This window comes from Rhagoletis zephyria, unplaced genomic scaffold (genome assembly GCF_001687245.7).
Source record: "Rhagoletis zephyria isolate East Lansing unplaced genomic scaffold, Rhagoletis_zephyria_1.1 Rzeph_scaffold_07754, whole genome shotgun sequence".
NCBI lineage: Eukaryota > Metazoa > Arthropoda > Insecta > Diptera > Tephritidae > Rhagoletis > Rhagoletis zephyria.
Genome location: NW_016164836.1, coordinates 1 through 11,878, shown reverse-complemented (window position 1 = coordinate 11,878; position 11,878 = coordinate 1). Strand labels below are relative to the sequence as shown.

Genomic DNA, 11,878 nt, shown 5'->3' with positions numbered 1-11,878 from the left:
ATACAATGTATATTTTCCAACGAAAATTTTTTCGATTATCACAGAAAAAGTTGTTGTATATACTTGTATATATGTATTGAAAATGAACGGTCTACGTCACAAGACGTTGTTGGACAATATTTAAAAGATGACAATTCTATTATTACATTATTAATATTTTTGTTGCTGATATTGAGCAGTTACAATAGATGCAGAATGAAACTCGCTGATCAGTTCGCAACACACCTGGAAATTGTTGAACAGCTTTCACTAAAAACGAACGCAAAGATCCAATCTCTTTCGGTAAATTTTCATTAAATTATTCAACCATCGAAACCGGTTTAGCGCTAAACTTCAAAATAATCGAAATATTTTTACGAGTATTTTACAGTTTTTTACTAGAAAATAACGGAACTTTCTCTTTTTGTCAATTAAACAAACCTCGCAAGCAACCTTGGCTATCTGCGCAAAGGTATTGCCAGATAAAATTGTGCGAAATCTAATTAACTTATTACCAAAATAATTATTTGTATGCTTTTTCGGCAAAATATGTATTTTTTGTCGTAATAAGAATTTGCATATTTTTGTCTTCCCTAGTTATAAGTCTTTAATAGCTGAACACCTGCATGACATTTTCACCAGTGTCATTGTCAGCAATGTGCCGTTGCTGCGAATCCTACAGATCAAGCGCGACGAGGTCACTAAATCATCATTAGTGACGATGTCACCGTTGACCATTTTCGCTACTGGAAAATTGTCCGTCATACTTTTCTTATATTGTATGAGTATGTACTGCCGAAATAAATATTAAAATAAAATTTTTTGTATCTTGCCTTAAATTTGTGTACTTTCCTTAAATAAAAAAGAGATTCAACGCGAAAATGCCAAAAGAAACGGAATTGCGAGAATATGTGACTAAAATTTTTCAAAGAGAATCTCATGGGTCTTTTAAAAGAAATTGAAATCAAGTACGTAATTTTATAGTAACACATTTTGATGTTATGTCTGAAGGAATTTCAATATATGTAGGACCACCTACTGCAGACCCCTTCTCATATGGCAACATTATCAGAGTGCAACATTTTAAAGAAAGAGCACGCAATATGATGCATGTGAAGATGCTGAGAAAAGAGCACGAAAACTTGACAGCTCGGGCGCAGGACGGGCAGCATAAGTGCAATATTATTTCGAGAAAAGAAAACGCTATAAATTCACTTCAAATAATTATCATATCTACAGAAACGATCGGGATGACAGAATCAGCGGTGGCGTACTCTTTGCCGTAGACTATTCAATACCATCTGAAAAAGGTATTCAAGATTGAATCTGCAGGACTCAAAAGAACTCTTGTACAGGTTGGAAGGGGGTTTACTTACCTATCTCTATGCTATATTCCTTCCCGATCTGACTTTTCAATATATTCACACAACATGTCTCTACTGAAATCAGTTAATTTAATGAGTAAACCCTCTGATTCAATGATTGTGTTGGGTGACTTTAATTTACCAAATATGTATATCATGGAACATCATTGACAATAGGGGTATTCTCCAAATCTTGCCAAAGCCATTACACGTAGCACGGAGTGCATGGATTGTATAACTTGCAAACACACAACAACAAAATACATGGGAAACGACATTTCCTATCGTACTATGTATAATACTCACTTTTGCGTCATAAATGGTAAATATTTGATAAAAAAATATATTTTTTTCCTTTTAAGTGTTTTTTCTCAAATTTTTATTCACGAGGTATACAAATATGCACATCAGAAGAAAGAGGGTTTAATCGGCTTTACAATTTTTTTAAAATCGGTTAGTAATTTTTTTGTTTAAGATATTTTTTTTTATACAAAAAAAGGTATATATTCCTTTAAATGTGTTTTTTCCCAAATTTTTATATACGAAGTATACAAATATGCATATCACAAGAAAGGGGATTAAATCACTTTTACAACGATATGAGTCTTTTAAAAATCAGTTGAAAATTTTCTGAAATATTAAGTTTTTGATTTTTCGAAGATCTGACCTTTGACCCGTTTATAGCACCTGTAACCTGTATACCATATAAATAAGAGAAAAAGGCGGACCACGTCTGTATTTTTACTTTTTTTGATGTTTACATGCCATAATTAAAAATAATTTTTTACCAAAGGTCCAATTTCGAACTTCGAAGGCCCATATCTCGATTTCGGAGGCTAACTTCGAAAAACGGAGAACTTACTTTTTTTTACTTATGACTCAATCTCTTAAAAAAAGTTGGTTTGGTCCAATACCCAACCGCAGCAGTGCTGTACAGTGTTATCACTAGGGACGGCATTTTCATATATCATGGCGGAAGGAAACCCACGTACATTTCGCTTGGAGTTTACCAAATCATAAAATGATTTTGGGTTATATATTATACACCGTTTAATTTTACACAGGTCAATTTTTTTAAATTTTTTTTTTAATTAAAAAAACTATTTAAATATTTTACTTCATACAGAGTTGCATGAAACAACCGTGTGGACTAATCCCGTGTTTTTTTGCACTCTTAAAACGATTCCATAACTCTTAACTCGCATTCAAAATGTGATTTAAGGTGGAACGGTTAAAAGTTTCAATTCGATTTAAAAATGTGTTTATACATATGTGTGGGTCTAAATAACATGGCTTAACTTAGAACGAATTGAAGCATCATATAAACATGGTAAAACAATTTCTAACATGTTCGCTCAGTGTTTTAAATCCAATTATTTGATTAACTCCCAAGCACACCTTGACTATTCGTTTAAACTAATGCTGGATTTCCACTAAGCATTAAATGGCAAAAATGAGAAATGACAAAGTCGGGCATTTAAAAATAATTGTGTCATTACATAAAAAAAAATATTCATTAAGTTCATTTCCACATGGCATTTTTTTAAATGGCATACATTTTTTGTCATTTCAATGCCTAGTGGAAATTCGGTATAAGTCCAATGAACGCAATACATACCCCAGTAATATCTCACGATGATGTATTAGTTTACCTGAAGACCTTAAAGCAGTCTTTTAGTTATGTTCCTGACCAGATCCCCACTTGTTTTCTTATAAATTGTTCTGATTATCTCTATGAGCCGTTAACAGCCTTATTTAATTTGTCTCTTAAAGGCGGCATCTTTCCAACTGTATGGAAGGAACGGCTCATAACTCTGCTACATAAAAGCGGTAGCAGGTCCTCGGTGGAGAACTATCGGGCCACAGCTAAGCTTTCTGCAATTCCTAAATTATTTGAAGCAATTTTAGTATTTCCCACTTAATTGTTCCCCGGTTAATTGATTTCCTCGCTTATTTGAATTACCTTATCGGTAAAAAAATATTGCATAAAAAATCCATGTAAATTTTCGCGCATAATTGAAACGGGTTAATTGGCTTCGCCGTATAATTGGTTAAAAACATGTGGCATTGAAAAGAGATATACCTTCAATTTTCCCGGAGCTTCTGTAATTGAACGAACTCCCCCCGGTTAATTGAACCAAAAATTGTCCAATTTTTGAAGTGCAATTAAGCGGGCGATACTTTATTACAAATCAGTTGACGCATTCTATCTTCTCTAACATTTCATACTGTTAATATGAGTTATGCAAGGCAAATCAACTTCAACAAATTCACTTGAGTTCACACCCTATATCTCTAAATCGTTTAGTGAAAACAAAAAATGTGGATGTTACATATACCGACTTCAGTAAAGCATTTGACAAAGTACATCCTGCCTTTCGTGACTCGGCGCAAAAATTATGAAAATAATTGTTCCGTACGTCATGCGGACTGCGCCCCTCGTGCGGATGGGTGGGAGGAGGAGGGTAAAACCGTTGAGATTATTATTATTATTTAGTGTTCGCGTAAACAGACTAAAGTAAGATACAAGCTAACGTCAATGCAAAACTACTGTTATACCTGTTTTTGTATTAATTGGGATGAATCTGTACGATCCACAAGCAGTTATATGTATATACCGATCTGAATTTTGAGTTAGCTCACTTTAGATCGCTTCTCTTATCAAATGTTATTCGATTGAGTTCAAATTTTTACCCAAAAACTTTTAGATGAAGATGACAATTTATTTTGGGTGACGCTATACAAAAATTCCCTTTGAGAAAAATATTTATACAAATAAGTACGCCTCCAGTGAATACTCATGGGTATCTATGTACATACATACATATGTATCACACAAGAATTTCAAAATATCTAGTATTAATTCAAAATTCTCCATTTGACAGAAAATGCAAAAAAACTTTCTCGAGCCCATGTTAATCATTTGGAAAAAAAGATATTATGTGTCTATTATGCAGCACTTGCACTTGCTTTAATCTAAATACATATGTACATGACCTATGATTATTTTTCGTTTATAATTCTAGAACTGATAAATTTTTCAGTAGATAATATTCACTTTTTAAAATCGTGTGCGATATGTAAGGCGAAATAACGTAGTGGAGCGGCGACCAAAGAGCATCGAGCAAAGCGTCGATTTCAAACGCATATGTTTCAATGGGAAAGCGCATAGGGAAGAGCAAAGCGTACATACACTTTTTTAATTGAAGCTATGCTCGATGCTAGCTCTTCGCTTTGCTCGTCGCTCCACTATGTTTTGACCCTAAGGTGATAGCCACAAAAATTAAGCATTCTGAAATAAGAAAATAATAATAATTAGATTATATAAAAACACTTATGTACAAATGGAGAATTTTTCGTCCCTTTAATTTCTACGTTCCCCACATATTTAGGCAGCGCATTACAAAAACCATTATAAAAATTGAACGAAATACCGATATTTTTTAACTTGTCTTATCCTTTGCAACCTTATCCAATCAGTTTCAAAAGATCTCAAAAAAGAGTTCTAAACGCCTTCAACCGCCGCGACGCTTTGTTAGTTTTATGAGCAACACTGTATTTTTATTATTAATAATCACTACGTTTCTTTTTTTTAATAATTTTTACACGCACCCGTGTATGTACAATTCGATTGCTAGGTAACTCCGCAGTCACCCGAATTCATTCCAACTCGCATAAACGCGTCACCAAATTTCTATACACCTTATCATACGCCTATGCTGAATAATGGTCTTGGCAATGCTGGTGTCAACGTAGCAGGTGGCGTTAGGCCCTCGGCCGCTAAATCGGTAAGTGGTACTCCCTCGTCTTTGCTTGGTCTGCAGAAAGCCACTGCTGCCGCGGTAGCTCAGCAGAAGCAGCTACAACAACAACAGCAGCAGCAGCAGCAACAACATCACCATCAACAACAACAATCACAACAACAACAGCAGCAGACGCAGTCGTCACGCGCCCTGGTGAACGGTGTTATACCGACGACCCAGCAGCCGACTGGCACTCAAGCATACGTCAACATGGCGACACCACTGAAAGTGCGCAGCAATATGCTTCGAAACGAATCACCCACTACCCATGGAGTTGGAGTTGGAGGTGGCAGTGGTGGTGGTGGTGGTGGTGGTGGTGGTGGTGGTGAAAAGTCTCCTCCGCGCATCACACCTCGCACCTCACCCATCCCAACAACGCTGCCGGCGAGCGTACATCAGGTTTGTATATTTCACTGTTAGGTAAAAGGAGAGAGAGACCTTTGTTGTATGCTCATTTGATTTACTTATAGGAAAATGTAGGCGGCACGATATACTTCTATCCAACTGCCAATCATACAGCCGCCGCAAATAACAGTGCCGTGGTGAGTAATGTGGCTGATCCCGTAAGCGCCCATCGTGCTGCACCATCGGCGGTAGCGCCAATACCACCTGTGCAACCGCCATTGCTATACACGGGTCATCATGTGTATCCAGGTCCGGCTTCCAACTTGATTGCATTACAACCGAAAACACACTTGGAATCTGCCTTCTTCCTGCCTGATGAGATACGTTCAGAAATTCTTGCCCGCAATGAGATCTCGAATTTAATGCTCGACCCAGCCGAAGCGACGCAACATGCGCTTCCTCCGGAAGTGGACAACTATCACTCATTATACCCATTGGAGCCAGTACAGGCGTTGCACGGCAAACTCACAATACTTGCATCTACCTATAAGGCCACACATAGCACCACGGGCATTAAATACTGTTTGCGGAGGTTACATGGTCAGTATATACATACATACTAGGGATCTTAGGAATTAGGCATTATTTTTAACATTCGTATCAAATGGTGCGAATGTTTTGCTAATGCGAATGTCTACATGATGTTGTTGAATTGCCTCTAAGGGCCGCTTGCACCGCGTCTAGTTAACACTAACTGGAGATACATCCTTCAGTTATACACATCGGCTGCTTTATAGATCACATGTTATAAGATGGGTGTCGATAGCGATATTTAACTGGGAGTTACAATTAAATCGGTTAATATTTTACCCTCGCACATTGAAGTAAAAATATGGGGTTTTTGAGCAATTTAGACAACATTTTTAATAACGCAGTGAAAAATATTAAGAATTTTTTCCTTCTGGAATGATGCGAGTATGGTATAGATAATACAAATGCAAAAGAGTTCAATTTCTGATTTTCAAATCATTTGACTGTCAATATCCTTAGTACACTATTTGAAGTGCCCTAAAAATCCTATTTCGGTAGAAATTTCAATCAATAATGGAATAGCAGTGAGAATTATTTTTTCGATTTAAATTACTGTCTAGCAGTGTTGCCAGCTTAATCGTATTCTGGCTAGATTTTTTTGCCGTTTTGCAAAAAAAAAAATAGCCAATTTTGCTATTTGCCTTATTTTCTTAAAATTCAAATATATAAGCTTCCATTTTTATAAATTAAGCTATTAGAAATTGCTTCTAGGAGAAAATTTCCATGTCTGACTGTGTCATATAAAATTGAAAGATAATTTTTTCTAATCCAAAAAGTCTTAAAATACTGGGCCGATATCGATGATTTTTATTTTGAGCGAATATATTTTTTACAAAGAAGGCGAATTTTCTTCATAAAATTGTTTGTTTATATAACTATTATATTATAATAAGTATTAATAATATTGTTAGAATTTCCAGTTTAACTGGAAAAAAAGTTTATTAATAAATATCTAACATACATACATATATGTATGTATGTTCATATATTTTCATCTAGAAAGCTGGTGTCAATACACTAGCGAAATTTTAGTCACGTCAGTAGCAGAGGGTTGATTACAAACCAACATTGTTGCCCACACAAAAAGGTTTAAGGGAAAAGGGATATTTTAAAGCACCATATATGTACATATGTATATGTAGGCGGCCACTGTGGTATAGTGGTTAGCATTGCGCGCTACCATTCCGCAGGGCCTGGGTTCAAGCCCGGTTCAACCCAATATCAAAAAATAAACAAAACTTTTCAAGAACGCCCTATTTCAGAATTCGTTTCAAAAACGCCCTATCTCAGCTGCCGATTCAAAAACGCCCTATATCAGCATATTTTCAATATATTTTGAAGTGGGATAGGGCGTTTTTGAACCGAATTTTGAGATAGGATGTTTTTCAATTAAATTCTGAAGAGTTTTTTGAGATAGAGCGTTTTCGAACTGGCTGCCGAGATAGGTCGATCTTCCACTCAGCCATCGATATGTAGTTATGTGCAATGAATTTATGATTTTCGATTAAAATTTTATTAGGTTTTCGTCTCCAATCAACAAAGTGCATGGCTATCGTGGAGATGTGGAAGAAGTTACAACATTCGAATGTGGTACAACTGCGTGAAGTATTCACGACAAAAGCATTTGGTGATAATTGTACGTGGTATTGTTGAAATATGCATGGATTTTCTTTTCAAATGCGAGATAAAAATTTATGTTTTTTATTTTTTTTTTCAAATCTCCAGCGTTAGTATTAGTTTATGATTATCATCCCGGCTCACACACCTTGCTTACAAAGTACTTTACGCCCACACAGGAGCCCAATGGCTATCCCGATCCATTCCAAGGCGATGCGCGCCCATTCAGGTATGTATGTATCATTGTTAATGAAAAAGATAAATTGCGTCAGACCATTTCAATCGTTTTATCTGCAATCGAGTCTGATATTACGTATAGTGAAGGTTATCGAGTCAAACACAAAAGCTTATTTGTATGGATCTCTCTGCATCTTGTAATAGGCAAAGTTTTGAAAGAGTACTTAATGGGAAAATCGGTGAAAGAGAGTATGAATCGTAGTTGTATCGTGCTGGTGATTTATTTTGCAGCATCTTACCCAACCATTAAAGTATTCGAGTGTAAAAAATAGAATAGTTTTCGGAAGAAAATGATTGGCGCCTTGATCATAATAGAGGTATTTTCTATGCTTATCAGGTATGTTCTGTATATCGCATCATTTGAAATCGGTACGATTTGCCAAATATTGATCGATTGATATATAAAACCTATAACAGAAACATCAGCGATGTTATATCAGCCGTTTCAATACCAAATTCTGAGTTTTCTAATTAAATATCTATAAAAATATTTCCAAAATCGTACCGATTTCAAATCGTACGAACTTCCCTGTATATGTTAATGGAACCTAATTACATACGTATATTTACACACTAGGGTGATTTAGGTACTCGGATTTTTCAAACCGGTTTTATTCTGGTTGTTCAAACATTTATGGGCGGTTTCGATTATCGAATAAACCGGCTTTTCATCTAAAATATTTATACAACAACATATCAAAATTCCCTGCAAATTCAGTACATTTGTTTTTTTTGGTTGAAAGCGCAAACATAATTTTTTTTACCAATCGTGCTCTTAAATACAATCAAGTCAAGTACCCTTCGAAAAATTTTTTTGGTAAACGTATGTTTTTCATATTGCCGCAAATCACTTAAGCAAAAATCCGGCTATGTTAGAAAATGAGAAGCTTTGTAGACTAAGTTTATTTATTTCGGTATGCGTTCATTTAAAGTATCTGCATATTTACCATACGGATTTTTTTAAGTAATTTTTCTTAAAAACACATCTTCTGTGGCACTGTAGCGAAAAGCTATAAAAAATGTATTTACACTCTAGCACATCTGATTCCAGATTTGGTTCACGAAATGATTCAATAAAAAGCATTATATATAAATATTAGAAATTACATTTAAAAAGACAAGGTTCAGGTTTTTAGCAACTAAGGAAAAAATCCGTTGATCCCAGAACTTTTAAATATTTATTGGATCTAATGTTTAATTTCAATAGTTTTATTCCATTTTTGGCTTTCAATTTTTGACTAACTGTAAGCCTTATCTAAGCGCGAAAAATTAAAGGCAAATTTACAGTCTAGCCGGTTTTTTTCTGAATTTGAAAATTAAGAACTGGCTTTACCAAATTGCCTTTTTTCGAATAACTCGAAACCCGGTTTTGAGAAAATGTCGAATAATCGAACACCCTAGTATATATTACATATGTACATCCATACAACTTTTAAATTCACATTTGAATAAAAGTGGGTCATTAATTAGTCTGTTCCAATAGCAGTCCGGTTTACGGGATTTAGTCAGAACTTACAGGAAGTCGTTCCTATCGACATAAAACCTGTAAGTGGGAACACTTTTGAGAGAGTACCTGAGCGACTGTTCCTAGCCAGAACTTACAGCATTTAGTCCGGACTTCTTTTTCCTGTAAGTGTCAAACGATCAGCTGATTTGCATATCCAAACAAAAATAGAAAGCGGTGTAAGCAAAAAACCTTATATTTGTAGAAAAATGGAAGTAAAAAACGAAATATTTGAATATGTATAGATTTTAATAATTAGTTAGTGATATTTCAGCCAAATCAGTGTTGTACAAATGACATGTAAACAAACCGACTGACGTTTTTACAGGAAATAGTGCTTTTTGCGTTCCCGTGCACTTCTGCATCTCTAAAATTGTAAAATTGTAGTTTGACAGTTCCACAGGTTTTAGTCCGAAGTTCAAAGGAACAGACTAATTTCTTGTATCTTGAATAAGACCAACAATATCCCGGGAGTCAGCTGATTTGCCTGCATATTCCGGCCACGAATTGCGTTTTTGTGTTTTCTGTGAGAGTAATTTTATTTTACGCTCTAGTTCCGAGTTTCACTATTTTTTAACAAAAAATAAATTTCATTAAAACTATCTTAAATGGCTTTTATTTACGTGTCATATTTATGTATGTCTTTTATTTTAGGTGCCACTGTTGAGGAAATTTATAAAAATAGTGCCTAAGGTATGCCGCCATTTATTGTAAAATCAAGTACAAACCACGCAGCCATGCCCACACGTGTTAACTAACCTCTCTGCAAACCATGTTCCCAAAATCTTAGCGAAATAGTATCGCAAGGTGTGTTACTATTTCAGAAATGGTATTTCTTTAAGAAACGTCAAAGAAAATCATATGAAGTGGTTGACACGAACTCGTAAAGAAATTTCTGTACAGTTTCTTAAAATTCTTTACATGGCAGCATTATTCTCATTTCTTTACCGATTTTTTTCCCCGAAATTTCGTAAAAGAATCGGAAGTGTGCGCAGTACATATGTACATTTAATTTTAGAAAAATCGGAAAGGAAAATAATGATTTCTTTAAGATTTCTCTACTATTCAGATTACTCTGAAAGCATGTTGCGCTGCAAGGCTAACACATATATCTATAGAAATCGCTAAAGCAAATGTGAACGCTTTTGATTTATGTGAAGTAATTTGAACGAAACTAAGTAATTTACGTTGATTTCAACCTGATTTACGAATGAATCGTAAACTACGATAGTGTGAGCATGATTTTATTCATAAAAAAATAAAATAGATTTAAAGAGCTTTAGTTATAAAGTGACAATTTCATATAAATTTTCGATCTATAACGCAGTTAAAGACTTCTTTTTATTTTTTATGAATTTTTGTGCGAGAAATTTGGGTTGTAATATGAGCATAGTCTAAGGAATTTTGTTGACCCAGCTGGCTTTTTTATCAATTTTTTCGCGTCCATAACATTTAGGAAAAAATTCAGTAAAATAATCTTCGAAGTATTTTTCTGCCAGTATTAATATAGCATTAGGTTTTGGGCAAAATTCGGGCCCAATCAAGGGATCGCATGCTTGCGTATGTCCATACAGCATTGGACTTATCTATAGCACCCCATTTTTCCGAGTACACAGTTTTATAGCCCATTTAATTTTAGTCTTATAATGTGCAAGTTTCAAGTGGCTAAAAATTACCGTTGATTATTTGAATTTTTTTTTTATCGCATTTGCTTTCATATCAAAAATCAACGGCAATTTTCATCCACTTGACCCTTGCACGTTTTCAGACTGAAAAAAAAATCCAGCACCTCTGAAAAAAAAGTTTGAAATTTACAGGTCTATTCTGCGCGGGTAATAAAATTTTCGTAACCGGTAAATAAAGTTCCCGTCAACTTTTAAACCTTTTTCGCATTCTGTGTACTCTTATGACCAGTAACTTTTTGTACCATCTCATAAGCTGGCAACAAAATATTGTCCCGTGAAATATGCAATGGCAGAATTTCCACTAATCTTCGTAGCTGAATTGCAGAATATTTTAAACTGCATTACCAACCTACCTAGAATCGCGGTGAGAAGAACTGGTAACATTTTTTGGTAATAAAATTTTCCGGTTACAAAATCTTCAGTAACGTGCAGAATAGACCTGTTAGGTGAAAATTTGTTGAATTTTTTTGTAGTCTTTTAAAAAGTTTTAAAATTGGGTTCATATGAGGTTTGTTATAGAATGAACTGAATTTTAATTGAAAATTCTTAAAAATAAATGATTACACAAAAGTGGCAAACAATATCACAATCGTAACAATCGTGGTACAAAGCTCAATAAAAATATTAAACATAAAATATCACTTTGAAATGGGCGTGCTATAGATATGTCCAATACTGTACATATTTACATATAGGAATAACACCGATTTGCCTCTCTTGCAGCCACAAGAGCAACTTGCAACGCAACAATAA

The 11,878-nt window shown here is 34.8% G+C and overlaps 1 protein-coding gene and 1 long non-coding RNA gene across 2 annotated transcripts in view; both read left to right on the top strand.

The window, feature by feature from the left end:
- LOC108374481 (PAB-dependent poly(A)-specific ribonuclease subunit PAN3-like) overlaps positions 1 to 11,873 on the top strand; it is a gene marked incomplete at its 3' end in the record, with an annotated part of 27,661 nt that extends 15,788 nt beyond the window's left edge. The window contains exons 3-7 of the mRNA XM_017630453.1: positions 4,982 to 5,545; positions 5,617 to 6,091; positions 7,602 to 7,718; positions 7,808 to 7,928; positions 11,849 to 11,873. Coding sequence (XP_017485942.1) covers positions 4,982 to 5,545; positions 5,617 to 6,091; positions 7,602 to 7,718; positions 7,808 to 7,928; positions 11,849 to 11,873 — 1,302 coding nt within the window. The remainder of the gene's footprint in view (positions 1 to 4,981; positions 5,546 to 5,616; positions 6,092 to 7,601; positions 7,719 to 7,807; positions 7,929 to 11,848) is intronic.
- Positions 7,935 to 9,184, top strand: LOC108374483 (uncharacterized). Its single transcript, XR_001849051.1, has 2 exons — positions 7,935 to 8,653; positions 8,838 to 9,184. It is a non-coding gene; the product is annotated as an uncharacterized LOC108374483 (long non-coding RNA).
- Positions 11,874 to 11,878: the final 5 nt, after the last annotated feature.